This window comes from Asterias amurensis, chromosome 8 (assembly GCF_032118995.1).
Source record: "Asterias amurensis chromosome 8, ASM3211899v1".
Classification (NCBI taxonomy): Eukaryota; Metazoa; Echinodermata; class Asteroidea; order Forcipulatida; family Asteriidae; genus Asterias; species Asterias amurensis.
In genome coordinates this window covers 12,640,055-12,660,431 of record NC_092655.1, presented here as the reverse complement: position 1 = coordinate 12,660,431, position 20,377 = coordinate 12,640,055, and the positions used below count along the sequence as shown (strand labels likewise).

Below are 20,377 nucleotides of genomic sequence, written 5' to 3'. Positions count from 1 at the left end.
GTTTGTTTGTCTGTCTGTCTGTCTGTCTGTCTGTTTGTGTGTTTGTTTGTTTGTTTGTTTGTTTGTTTGTTTGTTTGTTTGTTTGTTTGTTTGTTTGTTTGTTTGTTTGTTTGTTTGAATGATCTTCCCATCAAGGGAACTCGGCAAACTCCCACAAGGGATATAAACACCTAGCTGGCAACAGCCAATCTCTCTTAAAAACATTGGTTTAACGTTTATGATTATGAGTTAAACAAATCAAGGAATTGTGATTAATTAACTACGACAATATTTATTCTGGTCATTGTGAAATCAGCGGTTAGCTGGGGGATTCGATCCCACAACCTTGTTATTGCAGGTACTGCAAGTCCTGCAGTCTATCGTTTACGTTTGTGATAAAACGTACCCCGGTGTTTGCAGTTCAAGCTTACAATTCAAAAAATTATGTGAAAACCGTAAAGATATTACTCTAAATTGAGACTTTTCGGTCATCAAAGTTGTATACCTTTGGTCTAAAGATCAATTTGTAGACGTTACGGGAGAACATAGAACTGGCCGAGAGAAGAGACGAATCTGCAGATGACATTACAGCAGCTGCCACGGCTCCCAGTCCGATAAAAGAAACGATTGGTGGAGTCAAGAACTGGATGACCAATGGCAGTATCAGACTGCTTTGATCGTACGGGTTCATTGTCTCCATATTCAACCCTGTTGCGTTCCAATCTGAAAGAAAGATTTATAAGATATTCATAAAATACCTCAGACAGTTCGCTGTTCCTTTAATAGGTGGAGAGTGCGTCACGTGGGGTGCTTAAACGATTGATAATAACCAGCTGGAGGTAATTATAACCGGTTGTTTTCGGATACGTTTAGATGCAGACTACGCGCTAGACTGGGTCCATATAGCTGTCTTTATCCGCAAGGAAAGATAGACAGGTACCTGCTATCAAGATCAAGTGATTCCATTGAATACAATGATATTGTATACGATGGGTGCGTTCGTTTAGTTTCCCTTGGTCGAACCCGGTCTGCTACCGGTGCGTTCGAGTATAGCTTTGACGTCAGTCCAGGGGCTCACCCGGGTCAGCCCCCAGTGCCCTGCTTGCGGAGTGGACCACTTGGGGCTGGCCCCAGGTGCATGACGTCACTACGAGAGCGGTGAGTGATCGTTCGTTTAGCTTTTGTCAGGGGCTCAGCCGAATGAGCACCGCGGGGTAGACCAAGGGAAGCTAATCGAACCATTTTGGGATGCAACCAATAATGTGCACAATGACATGAGCTTTCCATATTGCACAAACAGTACAATCCTACCACGTCCGCCATAGAATTTGACTGCGTATCTCTATGTGAAATTAGTTTAGGTAAAAGGTGAATGCACAGGCCGGTTTGGAGGAAGGTCCCTGGCGTTATTCACGAGGCTCGAAGAGTGACGTCAGATGTTCAGGCTAACTATGGGTGCGTTCGTTTAGCTTCCCTGGGTCGACCCCGGTCTGCCCCGGTACGTTCGAATAGCTTTGACGGGGCTCACCCGGGTCAGCCCCCGGTGCCCTGCTTTTGGAGTGGGTCAGTTGGCGGTGACCTGAGGTACATGCCGTCACCACGAGAGGGCGAATGTGATCGTTCGTTTAGCTCTTGTCAGGGGCTCACCCGAGTGAGCACTGCTAGGTCGACCCAGGGAAGCTAAACGAAAGCACCCTATAGACGATGTGACCTCTGACGTCACACGAAAACCATAACATAATTCGCGCGCATACCGCCGGGCAAAACCTTTGTGTTTTGGCAGCAATATGGAGGACGAAAAGTGGACATCTGCTTTTCTGGTATCAGAATTGCAGAAAAGCAGATTTTATGGGTTTTTTATATCAATAATTCTCCTCTCTACTTTCCTGCTGCCTGAAAAGTAGATTGAACGTTTTGTGAAAATGCATTTTTTACGTTTCTACTTTTCTGTTACCTGAAAAGCAGGTTTTACTTTTTCTCCTAATGCTGGCGGATGAAAAACGGCCATTTGCATGTCTGCTACCAGAATAGTAGAAAAGCAGATTTTACGTTTCGTGAAAATGCAATTTTTTTCCTTCTTTTTCTCCGCTTTTCAGCCAGCTGAAAAGCAGATTTTACTCGGGCGGCCGAAAAGTGGCCATCTCCTTTTCTTCTTTCAGATACCGGAAATTCAAATTTTACCTAGGTGGCCGAAAAGTGGCCATTTGCTTTTTTCGTCCAAATGACCACCAGTGAATGTTTCAGTTCATTGAACAAGTCCAAACGTGTTACCCGTTTCATTTGAATTAAACCACACGGGGAACTGTATGACTGACCGTGTTCTTTGTATAAGGAAAGAATCCTTGAAGTCTATTTTGGATGCGCGGTCATCACAAAAAAGGCCTACTTCTTCCAGTATCGACTGACTGACGTGATTGGTTCCCCAACAGCCAACACAAGCATAAACACAGTTCGGCGCTCGTGCATTGTGCGCGTTTTATGGTTCACGTTCACGGGCCGTCCTTTGAAAGCGAAAAAAAGCAAATGGCCACTTTTCGGCCACCTGCTCCCTACGTTAAATTTGATTTTCCGGTATCTGAAACAAGAAAAGGAGATGGCCACTTTTCGGCCGCCAGAGTAAAATCTGCTTTTCAGCTGGCTGAAAAGAAGAGAAATAGAAAATTGCATTTGGCCACTTTTCGTCCGCCAGCATTAGGAGAAAAAGTAAAGCCTGCTTGGCCATAAAACCCGCTCGGCCATAACCCTGCCGGTTTTAAACGGCAGTTTAAGAACTCATCGTCACTCTTTTATTCCCTTATTACTCTTCCTTTAAGTTGACACACTAACTTATCCCCGAGAAAGATAATATTACTGCTCGCGGCTGATCTTTGGAACTTGATTCAAAGAACCATGTCTGACTGGTGGAACAGGTGCGCGTCATCCTTACTGCGCATGCGATCCGACGGGCCACAATAATTTAATAATAGAGTTAAATAAGTTGAGGAGAATTGACGAGAAAATGTAGATTCGAGTGGAAGGGGAGGTACATTGAAGACACGAGTCGAGTCACTTTAGAGTATATTCTCCTTAACTTATTGGACTCCATTATTCGGCCTCGTTGGATGGGATGGGAAGCCGAAGCGCTATTGTTCTATTAATTTGTCCGTATTTCACTCGCGCTTGCGTGATTATCAAAATACAAGTGTATCTGTTATGAATAAAGATCTGGTTTAAAATTGGTAAAAGTTAATACTTTGAGATTGAATTAATCGTTTGTTTCACTGTCTAGACGAAAGCGGCTTGAATTAACGTTTATCATTTTTACCTGTACTTGCACCAACAGCACCGAGGAGAATGGGAGGAATGGCCATGACGATGCAACCAACACCTGCCGTGAAGGACAGGATTTGAGCCCCTTTAGCAGTCTTAGAAGACAGCACCCGCTGAAAATACACCTGCCATGGAATACCTCCAAGAATCTGCAGTGTTTGAGAGGAAACAAGTTTACACCTGCCATTGTAACTACTTTGAAACGTGGAGGTATACCTATATTACTTAAAATATTCTACACCGTTGCACTCGCCTAGACTCAACTGGCGCGTGCATGCCACAAAATGCCACAGTACACAAGTTCCACAGCCTGGAAGGTATGGCCTTTGTGGTAGCCCTGTGTGATGGTTCCGTAGTTCTGTGGTTCCATGTACCAGCTGTACAGAAGAAACCCATGTAGGCCTACCCATAGAAGGTAGTACCTCGTGGCAGGATGTGGTACCAGGGCCAGCTGTACAAAGAAACCCACGCACCCATTATACAATTGTTGCACGCTGTGACGGGGTCCATGGCGTTTTGTACACTCTAGGGGGAAAATGGCACCCGAGACGAAGCCGAGGGTGCCATTTCCCCTCGAGGGTGTACAAAACCCATGGACCCCGTCACAGCGTGCAGCAACAATTGTTTTGTTACACCTTTGTATAATTGTTATTCCTCTTCTCGAAATTCTGTTGTCATCTTCAAGCATTATTACGACGGACTATATTCATTGTTTAGTAAGCAGACGAACAAGAAAAAATTCCCTCGAACCCGCGGTTGTTTCGTACACAGCGCTGGAAATCGACCAACGCCGGGAACGATCAAGGTGATGTACACCGGTGTACATGTTACCCGGCCCGTCGAGCCATGTAACATGCGTTTTTGTTGCGCGTCACATGATTGGTTCTCGACCAATCAAACTTCACAGTTTGTTACCGAGGTATATAACATAGATTGTTATATCCTCGGTGACAAACTGTGAAGTTTGATTGGTCGAGAACCAATCACGTGACATGCAACAAAAACGCATGTTACATGGCTCGGACCTGGGTCTGTACACCACCGGTGTACATCACCTTGATCGTTTCCAGCGTTGGCCGATTTCCAGCGCTGCGTACGAAACACCCGCGGGTCCAAGGGAACAGTAAGGAATTGTTTCTTGTTCGTCTGCTTATTAAACAATGAATACTCCGTCGTATTAATGTTTGAAGATAACAACAGAACTTCGAGAAGAGGGATATTATTAGTTGTTAAAGAGATGTTAAATTTGCATCAGGTATAAAGAATATTAAAGACCTGCTTGAACGAAAATGTCAAGTCGTGAACTTTGCTGAATTCCACTAAAAATGTTTTCGATGAATAAGGAAATCGAGTCATATGATTATAAATAGGTTTCAATTGTGTAAAAAAACAATCATTTTGTATGCCCTGGTCCAGAGCTTTTCTGCGAGATTTGCGAAAAGCCCCGTTACGTAATCACTCTCAAAACGTCATAAGTAGATAAAGCCGCTTTGTTGCAGCGTGGATGTATAACAAAGCAAACTCCCACAAATGACGTCAGCGGCATTGTCCTTTGACGCCCGCTCTCAACGGCAGAAGTGTTTTTAGTTTTTCAAAAAACCTTTAGGTAGGGGCCTGATTTTTTACTCGATAATTACGAAAAGTTCAGAAGTGTACACATATCAAAATTACATTAAAATGGTGAGCAAGTGCATTATAAACTCAGTACTTTCCCAAGTCCTGTGAAAAAATATCACAGGCATGTTAATTAATGTTACCAAGGTAACTGCCACAAATTGCCAAACCTTCCAGTTGCGCGCTGTGATGTGGTATCAGTATGAGGATTATTTGTAATGTGTGTCAGTATGAGGATTATTTGTAATGTGCCGATCGCCTTTTTGCAACCTTTGTTTCTCAGACTGGTACCTGGACCCCCGCTATTAGTTACACTACTTACTATGGACTTTTACAAAACCTAATACAAGTTGGACTTTATGCAAAATCAGGGTGATCACATGGCTTAGAAACTTACAAGAAGGAGGGCGAAGTCAACCCAATTCCCGGCGAACTTTGGTTCAACAGTGCCGATCCAACGCTCAGTTGTGGTAAATATTGGTTCCACTGCCTCATTGGTCATTGCAAATGGCACGGCTACCCACTGAAAAGAAATCATGTGTTGGAAGAAACCGCATAAACAAGACAGCCCCTAGTTAAAGGTCAATCATGAAGACCTATTATAGTCCCCTGTGGTCTTAATCCACAAGGATGGCACTTGCTTTACAGCCCCAAATGATTTCTAGGACACAATGATTGCATTGGATAAACGTGCAGTGACGCAAGACTTCCAAATCTGCGTTCTGACTGTGGCTTGCTCGGTCACCCCAAATAAATTCACCCACCACACACCCTACGATCAACCCAACTTACAGAGATATATTTAAACTGACATGGGCCCCACCCAAACACCTTGAAAACATTTATGTTTTGCAAGTCAACAGTCTCAAAATGTCACTGAATTGGACAGCGCCATCATTTATTTACTATTTCTACCTCCATGGTCCGAGTGATTTGTAAGCTTGCCCTCGTCTGCCCTCGTCTGCATTTCGTCGTCTGCATGCAGCGAGTGCATAATGTTTGTATTATACAAATCATAAACTTGATTTATTCACTGTGTAACAATGTACACAGGCATGAAAATTGACAACAAATCTCTGCGTGTGAAAAGGTACATCTGGCAGCATTCGGTCAGGCAGGCTCATTTGGCGTTACTCATAAGCCTGCACTCTCCAAACTCCCGGGTCAGAATTGACCCGGATTTGAGTCCCAGGGGGCCAGACCCATTCCTGGGTCATATTGACCCGGGATCCGTGTCAATCCGTTTCAAATTTCTGGCCACAGTGACACGGATTCCGGGTCACATTGACACGGATTCCGGGTCAAACTGACCCATAAGTGGGTCTGGCGCCCTGGACCCAAATCCGGTTCAATTCTGACCCGGGAGTTTTTAGAGTGTGGAAGTGTGACGTCAGATGTTCAAGCTATCATAGGCTTAAAGTTGTGTGCAGCGCTCACACGCGTGCACGGTTTCATTGTTTGAGCTTATTGGATTTCAATGCACAGGTGTATAACCACCGATCTCTATTTATTAAATGTGAGATTTGCTGAAAGGCAGTGGACAGTGGACACTATTGGTAATTGTCAAAGACTAGCCTTCACAGTTGGTCAACTCAACATATGCACAAAATAACTAACCTGTGAAAATTTGAGCTCAATCGATCATCAAAGTTGCGAGATAATAATGAAAGAAGAAAACGCCCTTGTAACACGAAGTTGTGTGCGTTTAGATGGTTGATTTCGAGACCTCAAGTTCTAAATCTGAGGTCTCGAAATCAAATTCATGGAAAATTACTTCTTTCTCGAAAACTATGTCACTTCAGAGGGAGCCGTTTCTCACAATGTTTTATACTATCAACCTCTCCCCATTACTTGTTACCAAGTAAGGTTTAATGCTAATAATTATTTTGAGTAAATACCAACAGTGTCCACTGCCTTTAATGGTGTAAACTTTTATTCCTTTCGGTAACCAAAAATCAAATTCTTGGAAAATCAATTACAGTCCCTCCATTGTTTATAATCAACCTCTCCCCATTACTCGTTACAAAGAAAGGTTTTGTGCTAATAATTATTTTGAGTAACTACCAATGTAATTACCCAAAATAATTATTAGCATAAAAAACTTACTTTGAAACAAGTAATGGGGAGAGGTTGATAGTATAAAACAATGTGAGAAAGTCACGTAGTTTTCGAGAAAAAAAGTTATTTTCCAAGAATTTGATTTCGAGACCTCAGATTTAGAATTTGAGGTCTCGAAATCAAGCATCTGAAAGGACACAACTTCGTGTGACAAGGGTGTTTTTCTTTCACTATTATCTCGCAACTTCGACGACCGATTGAGCTCAAATTAATGTTCACATGTTTTTTATTTTATGCATAATGTTGAGATACCCCAAGTGAGAAGACAGTCTTTGACAATTACCATTAGTGTCCAGTGTCTTTAAGAAGGACATGACGATGCGTTTACGCACCACAAATTTCTTACCAGGCCGATAAACATGCATAATAGCTGCACGACATCGGTGTATGCTACTGAGTAAAGACCACCGATGAATGTATACACCACAGCAATACAGGCTGAAACAACAACTGACACTGTCCTGTCAAGACCGAGCACCACACTGAGTGTTGATCCTAAAAATATTAAAAAAATCAGGGGAAATTTTCAACGCTGTGTTCACATGACAAGCCCAGCAAACGAAAGTGCAGGCGATGACGTAATCTGACGTAGCATTATTTCCATTATTTTCTTGCAACTTTGATGACCGAATGAGACAAAAAGTTCACAGATTTTGATATTTTATGCATTATGTTGTGATAACAAAGTGAGAATACTTGTCTTTGATTAATTAATACCAAACGTGTACAGTGCCTTTAACGCATGCACGCGAGCTGAACCCATGAAAAACTAGTGTGACATTCTGATATGCTACAATAATCACTCGTTTCGTTGGATTTGTCTGGCGATCAGACTGCAGCTTTTCATGACGGTTGGTCGATATCGGGACTGTTATTTAGGTACATATTTCGGGTCTATTTCAAGGCTTCATTCATGTACAAAGCTTGGTCATTTCTAAATTTAGATTCGGGGTTTGCGACACAGGGTTTGTTGTCATAGACAAATCTGTCTTTCAAAGATTCTGTCAACATTATGGGTGCGTTCGTTTAGCTCCCCTGGGTCGACCCCGTGGGTGGCGTTTTTTTTCAAGGACGAACGTGGGTAATTATCTGCACACACTCGTCATGGGAAAAAAAAAGCCACACACCGGGGTCGACCTGCACCCTGGGAAGCTAAACGAACGCACCCGTAATGGGAAATTTACATGGGCGAAGGAGGGTGACTCAAAAGAGGGCGCTATTAGACAAAGTGTGCACACAGTTCGCCATGGGGGGAGGGGTATCTTTTCTCATACAAACCGGCTTCATTTAGGTCTCGGGCAAAGTTTTTCTGGCTGGACTAACATTAACAATGGCAATTCTAATCGTAATATGGGTTCATACTGGGTGAAAAGTACCCTGGGTGGGAAAGCTGTCTATCAATTTGAAAAGGAGTGCAATCACAGTTGAAATCGACTGAACTCTTTACAAACAAATCTGTTTGTACAATGATTTGTTTCGTGTTGCGATGAGGTAAACATGCAGGTTGATTTTCTATACCTTAAAGGCAGTGGACACTATTGGTAATTACTCGAAATATTTATTAGCACAAATCCTTTCTTGGTGACGAGTAATGGGGAGAGGTTGATGGTATAAAACATTGTGAGAAACAGCTTCCTCTGAAGTGACGTAGTTTTCGAGAAAGAAGTATTTTTCCATGAATTTGATTTCGAGACCTAAGGTTTAGAACTTGAGGTCTCGAAATCAACCATCTAAACGCACACAACTTCGTGTGACAAGGGTGTTTTTTCTTTCATTATTATCTCGCAAGTTCGATGACCGATTGAGCCGAATTTTCACAGGTTTGTTATTTTATGCATGTGTTGAGATACACCAACTGTGAATGCTAGTCTTTGACAATATTACCAATAGTGTCCACTGCCTTTAAAGAACATCAGTATATTAAATGCACCATCGTGCCCAGAAATACTAAGACTATTTTTTCTCAATTTTGTTTATCCTCCTTTTTCAGAATACATTGACGAATAAGGCGATCTAAATTGGAAGTTTGTTGGTGAAAGCATTAAAGACTATTGGACACTATTGGTAATTGTCACAGGCCAGTCTTCTCACTTGGTGTAGCTCAACATAATATGAATCAAATAACAAACCTGTATACATTTTGGCCCAATTGGTCGTCGAAGTTGCGAGAAAAAAATGAAAGAAAAAAAAACACCCTTGTCACACGTGAGTCTTCGTAATTTATGCTTGATTTCGAGACCTCACAATCTAATTCTGAGGTCTTGAAATCAAATTGGTGGAAAATTTCTTCTTCCTCGAAAACTAGTAAACGTTACTTCAGAGGGAGCCGTTTCTCTTAATGTTTTATGCAATAAACAGCTCCCCATTACTAGTTATCAACTAAGGTTTTATGCTATTAATAATTATTTTGAGTAATCGCCAATAGTGTCCACTGCCTTTAAGCAAAATAGCTAAGGTACAAATCTCGAAGAAAACAATAGGCGTCTGGGCTTAGAAGCTCTGAAACTTCACCAGCGGTGTAGTGTACTAAATAACACTTTCACAACTATACTGGATCTTTACCATTTTTGAATCCTTTTTTGTGTGTATGATAATTGACATGCTTGTAGAAGTGAAGAGTTTCACTGTGAGACTTCGGAATGCTTGGTGGCAGCAGACTTACAAGGTAAATTTCCATTGTTTACGTAGTTCTGAGCATGCGCACATTACCAAGAACAATGGATTTCACCTTGTAAGTCTGCTGCCACCAAGCGTCCAAAAAGTCTCACATTAAAAGCGATTTTCACGAGCGGGTACTGTAGATTGACCGTACCTAGGGCATTCAAAATGGCCGATGACCAGAAGAGCTCTCCAGAAAGGGCTGGAAGGAACAGAAGGCCCCCCATCCGGGACCCATACTTCAGCTGGAACGGGTCTAGCATGGTGAGGTAGCCTTGTTCCCGCATGGATTTGGCAAACAACAACCCGCCTGTATGGGCGAAAGGTATACACATAATTATACATACATACAACAGAGCAGAGCATTTGTAAAACGCCTTTTCATCGAGATCAAAGCACAAACAAGTTTTAACACTAACACATTTTTTAAACGATGACAAAGAGTTACAATTTCTGATGCGTTCTGGGAGGTTGTTAGATGTGAATGGGTCAACAATTCTGTTCAAAGGTTTTAAAAGTTACCAACGGCCAAAGGTATTTTTGTGCTAATTCTTTTACATTTCACAAAGCAAATTTCTCAATGACATGAAGTAAACAACTGTATAGCCGTGTAGGCTAGAGAGTAAAACTCAATATAGGGAACTGTTCAACAGAACAACAGATGAGTTTTGGAAAGTGTGACTTTATGATATTTATGATGAATTTATGCCCTACCTAGTATGAGACTCACGGCGAATCCCCATGGCGCTAGGGTCCATATCAAACCCGAACCGGGTGAAAATACGCTATCCGCTGTTCCGTTGATAAAGCCTCCTCCAACCCAAGTAGCTGAAAAGAAGCAACATTGTTTTACTGCTAGTAGGATAAAACCAAAGTAAGATAAGATGCTTGGATTTTTCTACTGCTGATCAATTTTGCACCGAAATATCCTACTATTGAAGGTACACACAATCACATCAGAAGTTTTTGCAGATACGTCATAACAGGCCCATTCGTTTCAAATTCAGAATTCGGCCATTCAATTTCGTTTTGAGTCGAGTCAATATCCTTTAGCACTCTGTTCAATTTGGCGTATCGTAATTCTTTTTCGTGACACACACGCCTTAAGAAGCGTTCTGTAAATTTGAATGCTGCTTTGATGAATTTGTTAAATTGAATGATTATTTTGTTAAATCGAATGACACAACATCACATTTGACTAATCATAAAACGAAATCGAAAACCCTTTTCAGTAGCATTCGATTGCGCGCGAAATAAAATAGCTTGGTGGTTTAATTGGCTCATTTGCCGAAATTGACCGAGAAAACCTATATCTACATTTCAAAAAAGAGTTAGTGGAAGTGGCATCAAACATGTTGAGATCACGTTTGGCCCATATTGCAGCTCAGGACAATAGGCCCTTTTCGAAACCACGTCTTCGGCTTCGGCTTCGGCTTCAGGCTCCGTCCTCTCATGGTCCTCTCTTCTAAAGCTTTGACCACCACGTAACGCAAAGCACGCGCAATGTTGTCAAAACAACTGCGGAGACAAGCTATAGCCTCTGAGCCGAATCCAAAGCCGAAGCCGTGGTTTTCGAAAAGGCACCTGTTATTTGTTCAAAAACCAGGGGCCGATTTCACTAACGTCTATGTTTGCGATCATCGCTAACACACTTGCGATGAGATCGCAAACCTCAAATCCATCGCAATTGCGATGTCGCTAATTCTGCGTTTCACTAAAGTCATCGCAATTGCGATGACGTTAAAAGGGAAATAAATTTTTTGTACGAGGCTAAAAGTAGTGACCTTTGACATCCGGCAACAAAATCGTTGGTGGTCGCTCGAAATGAAATGGCATTGTGCAGTTTATATGTAAATCGTTGTCATGTTGGTGCACACGAACTATTGTGGACGATGTTTAGGCACTCATTTACAAAGGGTTAAAGCATTTATAGGGCTATGGCCTGTATTATAATTTTCGATTTTAGTAAACAGTTTTCGTAAATCTGTTGTAACGGTGGGATTGATGAAAATTCTGACATATCTGTCTAATAATACCATGGAGGAAGAAATAATACTAAGCTTCACACTGTCAATTTGCCAATACATTACACATTATTTTTTTCTAAAAATGATGGTTAAAATAATCGAACCCATATAGTATCTCCTTTTTACCGATATTAAGGGGCTCTTTGCTGCAGTTGCGTCGCTGATAGTTGTCATCGGCAATCTGAGTCTACCCGGTAAAAGACCGCAAGACTAAAATAATGTAGCGCCACTCATTTTACTCTAAATCACTGGCAATTTATACGTCAAAAGGAACACCGCTATAACTAAGCACGTAATGGCGCAATGTATCATAAGTTTGCGATGAACTTTTACTTTGCGACCACTAACATGTCATCGCAAGCTTGTCATCGCTAAATAAAACTTTGCGACGAGTATATTCATCGTTAAGTTTTAGTGAAATCGTCGACTAAAAATCCATCGCTAAGTTGCGATGGATTTTAGATTTAGCGATCGATTTCGGCGTTTGCGATGACCAAAACGCGTTAGTGAAATCGACCCCTGAACCCAACTCGACTCTTCTTCCCCAAATTAGAGAAAAATCCGCAGTTCCTGAACCAGGCCTGGTACGAATTAGATTCCCACAGCACATGAACTTTAAGGTAAAGTTTTATAAATGGGTAGTTTTCCAGGGACTGGTCTCACAAAGAGCTCAGAGTGATCTCAACTGCAAATCAATCTTAGGTGGTAAAATTTTATGCCACAATGCAAATCACTTTGGCACTACTGACAATTTATCTTGGTTGCGTTGAATTGTACTGCTTTGGCTTTGTGAAATCAGCCCCAGGTTAGTATAAAAATAAAGCTCATGGTTACGCTTTTGCAACAAATATGTCATGAACTTCAAGATGGCACAAATAATTATGACTCTGCACGGTTCATGATTTTTTCTACCGATAAGAAAAACTTAAGGACCTGGAAATATAATTTTTTTTTTTACAAACATAAGAGTATATTATGTTAAGTAACAATAAAACATTTTTTTTAGTAATTGTTTGTAACGATTTATATGTTTAAAAATAAATAAAGTTGTTTAGGGGTTAACTCCGCCCACCCCTTTTGTGACGTCAATCGAGACAGACTTTGCCTTGATGCGCGTAGCACACATGCAAAGTACATGCAAGTCCAAGTCGTGAGTTTGTACGTTTCGAATAAGTGTTCTTGCATTTTTCCGGCAATGCCGACAAAGTGAATTGCTACTCTGGTTGCAGCAAAACAACTAAAGATGGGGTCAGTTTGAATGGCTGGTCAGACTCACAAGAGCAATAGTTCCTAGTGGTCCGGTCCAACGTCTTTTTCAACGCTGTGCAGCATTTTCTCTTCAAATATCGCGCCTCGATTGACGTCACGAACAGCGCCCTCTCGCGTCGGGGCCTGCTCTGAAATTTGTAAATAAGATAAGAACTTAGTTTTTAGAACCTTAGTTAAATGATTATTCACATTCCACTCATCAAAACACATAATATTAGTGACAAAGGCTTTATTTTGACAAAAAATCACTTCCAGGTGACTTTAATTTTCCCATTGCCTTCACTTGCAATACATTTTTACAGATCAATGCAGGCATCTACAAGGCTTTGATGCTAAGCAACCTAACTCACTTTTGACGTCAATTCAAAAGAAACATGGAATTAGCTGTTTCAAAATTATAAAAGACCTCCCATTTTGACCGTACCAACGGCATAGAAGATTTTTTTAGGGTATAATGCGAGTAAGCAAATAATGGGATACAAATACGGTGAACCATAACCCCAGTTTCGCCGAACCACGACAGCATAAATGGAACTGAATGTAGTGACGTTTCCAATCCACAATAGGAACATAAAATCTTCACAACCTAAAAGTGTCTAGACTTCGAAGTATATAGAATGCATGTGTCGAACAATAAACCATTACAACCACTCATGCAATAACTCATTTGTTAAAAAACCATGCAAATTACTTAAATATCGCACAGTCAAAACGTTTAACAGAAATTGGCGAACCACGACAGCATAAATGGAACTGAATGTAGTGACGTTTCCAATCCACAATAGGAACATAAAATCTTCACAACCTGAAAGTGTCTAGACTTCGAAGTTGTTTTAACTCATTTGTTGTAATAACAGTATTGGAAACATTTCAACATAATTGGAAATGGGCGTTTCCAGTTTGTACTTCTGAATTTCTTCAAATCAGTTAAACTATGCGCATATTTTTTTTTTTAACATGTTTATTTTTTTTTCTCATGTTAAAAAACCATGCAAATTACTTAAATATCGCACAGCCAAAAATACTGATCACACAACTATTTGGCTTCAAGTGTTAACACAAATTGTTTATTTTTGTTCATCAATAAAAACATTTGTCATGTATAAATTACAATTATGCAAAACTTACAACTACATGCTGTAAAAATATCCAGTTGACAAAAACAATGCTTCATAGGAGCTTTTTCCACAATTAAAAAACAACAATACTGAAAATCAACAAAAAAATGACAACACACCTGTATAAAATCTTGTAACTGTGATTCACATAAACAATTTTTAAAAAATCAGTTTTTATGTGTGTAAAAGTTCCCGTTTTTAACACCTTGGCCTGACAATGAAAAATGTGATATTTATCCAACACGTAAGTTCTGGAGTATGAAGTGAGCGTTTTTCCCCTATGTTGCAATGTACAAAGTCTATCATACAGGTTGGTATGGTAGGGGACATAAATTGATGTCCCTTACCCAACCAACCAAATGTTACACTACACATCAGAAAGCAAAGGTAGAGGACATAAATTTATGTCCCTTACCCAACCAACCCAATGTTACACTACACATCAGAAAGCAAAGGTAGAGGACATAAATTTATGTCCCTTACCCAACCAACCCAATAATACACTATACAACAGATATCAGAGGTAGAGGACGTAAATTTATGTCCCTTACCCAAACAACCCAATGTTACACTATACAACAGATATCAGAGGTAGAGGACATAAATGTATGTCCCTTACCCAACCAACCCAATGTTACACTATACAATAGATATCAAAGGTAGAGGACATAAATTTATGTCCCTTACCCAACCAACCCAATGTTACATTATACGTCAGAAAGCAAAGGTAGGGGACATAAATTTATGTCCCTTACCCAACCAACCCAATGTTACACTACACATCAGAAAGCAAAGGTAGAGGACATAAATTTATGTCCCTTACCCAACCAACCCAATGTTACACTATACATAAGAAATCAGAGGTAGAGGACATAAATTTATGTCCCTTACCCAACCAACCCAATGTTACACTATACAATAGATATCAGAGGTAGAGGATATAAATTTATGTCCCTTACCCAACCAACCCAATGTTACACTACACATCAGAAAACAAAAGTAGGGGACATAAATTTATGTCCCTTACCCAACCAACCCAATGTTACACTATACATAAGAAATCAGAGGTAGAGGACATAAATTTATGTCCCTTACCCAACCAACCCAATGTTACACTATACAATAGATATCAGAGGTAGGGGACATAAATTTATGTCCCTTACCCAACCAACCCAATGTTACACAATACATCAAAAATCAGAGGTAGAGGACATAAATTTATGTCCCTTACCCAACCAACCCAATGTTACACTATACAACAGATATCAGAGGTAGAGGACATAAATTTATGTCCCTTACCCAACCAACCCAATGTTACACTATACAATAGATATCAGAGGTAGAGGACATAAATTTATGTCCCTTACCCAACCAACCCAGTGTTACACTATACAACAGATATCAGAGGTAGAGGACATAAATTTATGTCCCTTACCCAACCAACCCAATGTTACACTTTACAACAGATATCAAAGGTAGAGGACATACATTTATGTCCCTTACCCAACCAACCCAGTGTTACACTATACAATAGATATCAGAGGTAGAGGACATAAATTTATGTCCCTTACCCAACCAACCCAATGTTACACTACACATCAGAAAACAAAAGTAGGGGACATAAATTTATGTCCCTTACCCAACCAACCCAATGTTACACTATACATAAGAAATCAGAGGTAGAGGACATAAATTTATGTCCCTTACCCAACCAACCCAATGTTACACTATACAATAGATATCAGAGGTAGGGGACATAAATTTATGTCCCTTACCCAACCAACCCAATGTTACACTATACATCAAAAATCAGAGGTAGAGGACATAAATTTATGTCCCTTACCCAACCAACCCAATGTTACACTATACAACAGATATCAGAGGTAGAGGACATAAATTTATGTCCCTTACCCAACCAACCCAATGTTACACTATACAATAGATATCAGAGGTAGAGGACATAAATTTATGTCCCTTACCCAACCAACCCAGTGTTACACTATACAACAGATATCAGAGGTAGAGGACATAAATTTATGTCCCTTACCCAACCAACCCAATGTTACACTTTACAACAGATATCAAAGGTAGAGGACATACATTTATGTCCCTTACCCAACCAACCCAGTGTTACACTATACAATAGATATCAGAGGTAGAGGACATAAATTTATGTCCCTTACCCAACCAACCCAATGTTACACTATACAATAGATATCAGAGGTAGAGGACATAAATTTATGTCCCTTACCCAACCAACCCAATGTTACACTATACAATAGGTATCAGAGTAGAGGACATAAATTTATGTCCCTTACCCAACCAACCCAATGTTACACTATACAATAGATATCAAAGGTAGAGGACATAAATTTATGTCCCTTACCCAACCAACCCAATGTTACACTACACATCAGAAAGCAAAGGTAGGGGACATAAATTTATGTCCCTTACCCAACCAACCCAATGTTACACTATACAATAGATATCAGAGGTAGAGGACATAAATTTATGTCCCTTACCCAACCAACCCAATGTTACACTATACAATAGATATCAGAGGTAGAGGACATTATTTTATGTCCCTTACCCAACCAACCCAATGTTACACTATACAATAGATATCAAAGGTAGAGGACATAAATTTATGTCCCTTACCCAACCAACCCAATGTTACACTACACATCAGAAAGCAAAGGTAGGGGACATAAATTTATGTCCCTCACCCAACCAACCCAATGTTACACTATACAATAGATATCAAAGGTAGAGGACATAAATTTATGTCCCTTACCCAACCAACCCAATGTTACACGACACATCAGAAAGCAAAGGTAGGGGACATACATTTATGTCCCTTACCCAACCAACCCAATGTTACACTATACAATAGATATCAGAGGTAGAGGACATAAATTTATGTCCCTTACCCAACCAACCCAATGTTACACTATACAATAGATATCAGAGGTAGAGGACATAAATTTATGTCCCTTACCCAACCAACCCAATGTTACACTATACAATAGATATCAAAGGTAGAGGACATAAATTTATGTCCCTTACCCAACCAACCCAATGTTACACTTTACAACAGATATCAAAGGTAGCGGACATACATTTATGTCCCTTACCCAACCAACCCAATGTTACACTATACAACAGATATCAGAGGTAGAGGACATTAATTTATGTCCCTTACTCAACCAACCCAATGTTACACTATACAACAGATATCAGAGGTAGAGGACATAAATTTATGTCCCTTACCCAACCTACCCAATGTTACACTTTACATCAGAAATCAGAGGTAGAGGACATAAATATATGTCCCTCACCCAACCAACCTAATGTTACACTATACAATAGATATCAGAGGTAGAGGACATAAATTTATGTCCCTTACCCAACCAACCCAATGTTACACGACACATCAGAAAGCAAAGGTAGGGGACATACATTTATGTCCCTTACCCAACCAACCCAATGTTACACTATACAATAGATATCAGAGGTAGAGGACATAAATTTATGTCCCTTACCCAACCAACCCAATGTTACACTATACAATAGATATCAGAGGTAGAGGACATAAATTTATGTCCCTTACCCAACCAACCCAATGTTACACTATACAATAGATATCAAAGGTAGAGGACATAAATTTATGTCCCTTACCCAACCAACCCAATGTTACACTTTACAACAGATATCAAAGGTAGCGGACATACATTTATGTCCCTTAGCCAACCAACCCAATGTTACACTATACAACAGATATCAGAGGTAGAGGACATAAATTTATGTCCCTTACTCAACCAACCCAATGTTACACTATACAACAGATATCAGAGGTAGAGGACATAAATTTATGTCCCTTACCCAACCTACCCAATGTTACTCTTTACATCAGAAATCAGAGGTAGAGGACATAAATATATGTCCCTCACCCAACCAACCCAATGTTACACTATACAATAGATATCAGAGGTAGAGGACATAAATTTATGTCCCTTACCCAACCAACCCAATTTTACACTTTACAACAGATATCAGAGGTAGAGGACATAAATTTATGTCCCTTACCCAACCAACCCAATGTTACACTATACAATAGATATCAAAGGTAGATGACCTAAATTTATGTCCCTTACCCAACCAACCCAATGTTACACTATACAATAGATATCAGAGGTAGAGGACATACATTTATGTCCCCTACACAACCAACCCAATGTTACACTATACAATAGATATCAAAGGTAGAGGACATAAATTTATGTCCCTTACCCAACCAACCCAATGTTACACTTTACAACAGATATCAAAGGTAGCGGACATAAATTTATGTCCCTTACCCAACCAACCCAATGTTACACTATACAACAGATATCAGAGGTAGAGGACATAAATTTATGTCCCTTACCCAACCTACCCAATGTTACACTATACAATAGATATCAGAGGTAGAGGACATAAATTTATGTCCCTTAAACAAAAAGAATGTCAAGATGCAGGAGCAGGGAACGCCTTCAAGCTAATCTCTGTAGCTGCCGAGGGTGATCAACAGACAAGGCAATGTTAATTTGTTGCTGTCATGGGGAATCTGCCTGTGAAAATTTGAGCTCAATCAGTCATCAAAGTTGCGAGATAATATTGAAAGAAAAAATACTCTTGTCACACGAGGTTGTGCACTTTCAGATGCTTGATTTCGAGACCTCAAATTCTAAATCCAAGGTCTCGAAGTCAAATTCGTGGAAAATTACTTCTTTCTCGAAAACTACGTCACTTCAGAGAGGGCTGTTTCTCATAATGATTTATTCCCCATTACTCGTAATCAAGAAAGGTTTAATGATAATAACTATTTTGAGCTAAACAATATCTAACTATGTATGAAGTTAGAAGTTCATACAGATTTGGGAAGTGTGCTTTTGTTAGAGGGCAAGGGACGGAGATGTATTTTTGAAGAAAAATATACAATTGCAAACTTTGACCTTCCGGTACGAACGGAAGGACGGGTCATACGATTTTTACGTTAACTTTTTAAATGTAGTCCCAGTCTTGATCTATCAGATGCGTAGTTATGAATATCATAACTGTAAAATTCGACGACATATAGCGAAAAGCAAATGGTCACTTTTTGAACCTAAAAATCTTGTAATTCAACACCTGATGACGTCATCATGACGAAACTAATACGGTTTCATCTACTAATAACTATGTGTGAAGTTTCAAGTTTATGTGAGCTTAGCAAGTATGTCTTTTAAACCAGACCTTTGCCAGACTTGTATGCTGTGGTGATGGTTAAGCATCAAAGGATGTATATTTCAACCTAAAAGGCAATAAACAACGCCCTTTCAAATCATTTCACAGTCACATCCGGTTTAAACAGGTCAAAAGGTCAACGAAAGTTCACCAACATATCCATTTCTGTAAAGTATGTAACGCCCTTTCATATGACGTATAGATTGTCAAAATAGCGTATGTAGTTTAGGTTATATGAACTTAGGAAATATTGACGACTGTAGAAAAGACTGTAAGGGGCATGTATGTTTTAACCGCCTTGAACGAAGACTATTCTTCATTAAGCTTTTTCGCGCTCTATGGATGATCACTGGAGCGTGACTCTGCTGCACCGCTAATACACTACACATTGTGTGTATGCCTACGTGCAATGTTTATGCACATACCAATGGGGATTTACGTTGTTCTTTAGACGTGAATTTTGAAATTTTCAATCTCTCTTTTGAGCCGGAAGACAACATCAAAATGGGGTCATGTCTGTAGGCGTTTACGGAGTTTTCAATGACGATTCCGATGATGTTTCGATTGTAAGAATCCCTCATGTAGATCAAAAGTTATGATTTTTTTTAATTAATAAACTTTGAATATTCATAACTCAAGAATTGACGACGTCATCATGACGTAACTCACACGGTTTCTTCTCCTAATAAATCGCTAACTATGTGTGAAGTTTCAAGTTCATACGAGTTTGGGAAAGGCGCTTTTGTTAGCGGACAAGGGACGTTCAGAAGAAGAAGAAGAAGAAGAACTAGATATAGTGTTTGTAGAAACAAACACTAGGTGTTCGGCTATTGTTGGGTCAGTGTTTGAATCAAACAGTTTTCTCGATGTGAAATAATTTTATGGTAAAGCATCAAAAAGTGTACATTTCAACCTAAAAGCCTTTAAATAATGCCTTTTCAAAGCATTTTACAGGCACTTCCGGTTTAAAAAGGTCAAAAAGTCAAGAGAAGGTCACCAACATACCCATTTTTGTGGAAA

At 39.9% G+C, this 20,377-nt stretch overlaps 1 protein-coding gene across 1 annotated transcript in view; it reads right to left on the bottom strand.

The window, feature by feature from the left end:
* Positions 1-20,377, bottom strand: part of LOC139940680 (high-affinity choline transporter 1-like) — a 35,760-nt gene that overhangs the window by 2,637 nt on the left and 12,746 nt on the right. Inside the window, exons 2-7 of the mRNA XM_071937043.1 lie at positions 10,393-10,506; positions 9,833-9,988; positions 7,367-7,515; positions 5,300-5,425; positions 3,284-3,437; positions 485-702 (exon numbers count right to left, since the gene is read on the bottom strand). Coding sequence (XP_071793144.1) covers positions 485-702; positions 3,284-3,437; positions 5,300-5,425; positions 7,367-7,515; positions 9,833-9,988; positions 10,393-10,506 — 917 coding nt within the window. The remainder of the gene's footprint in view (positions 1-484; positions 703-3,283; positions 3,438-5,299; positions 5,426-7,366; positions 7,516-9,832; positions 9,989-10,392; positions 10,507-20,377) is intronic.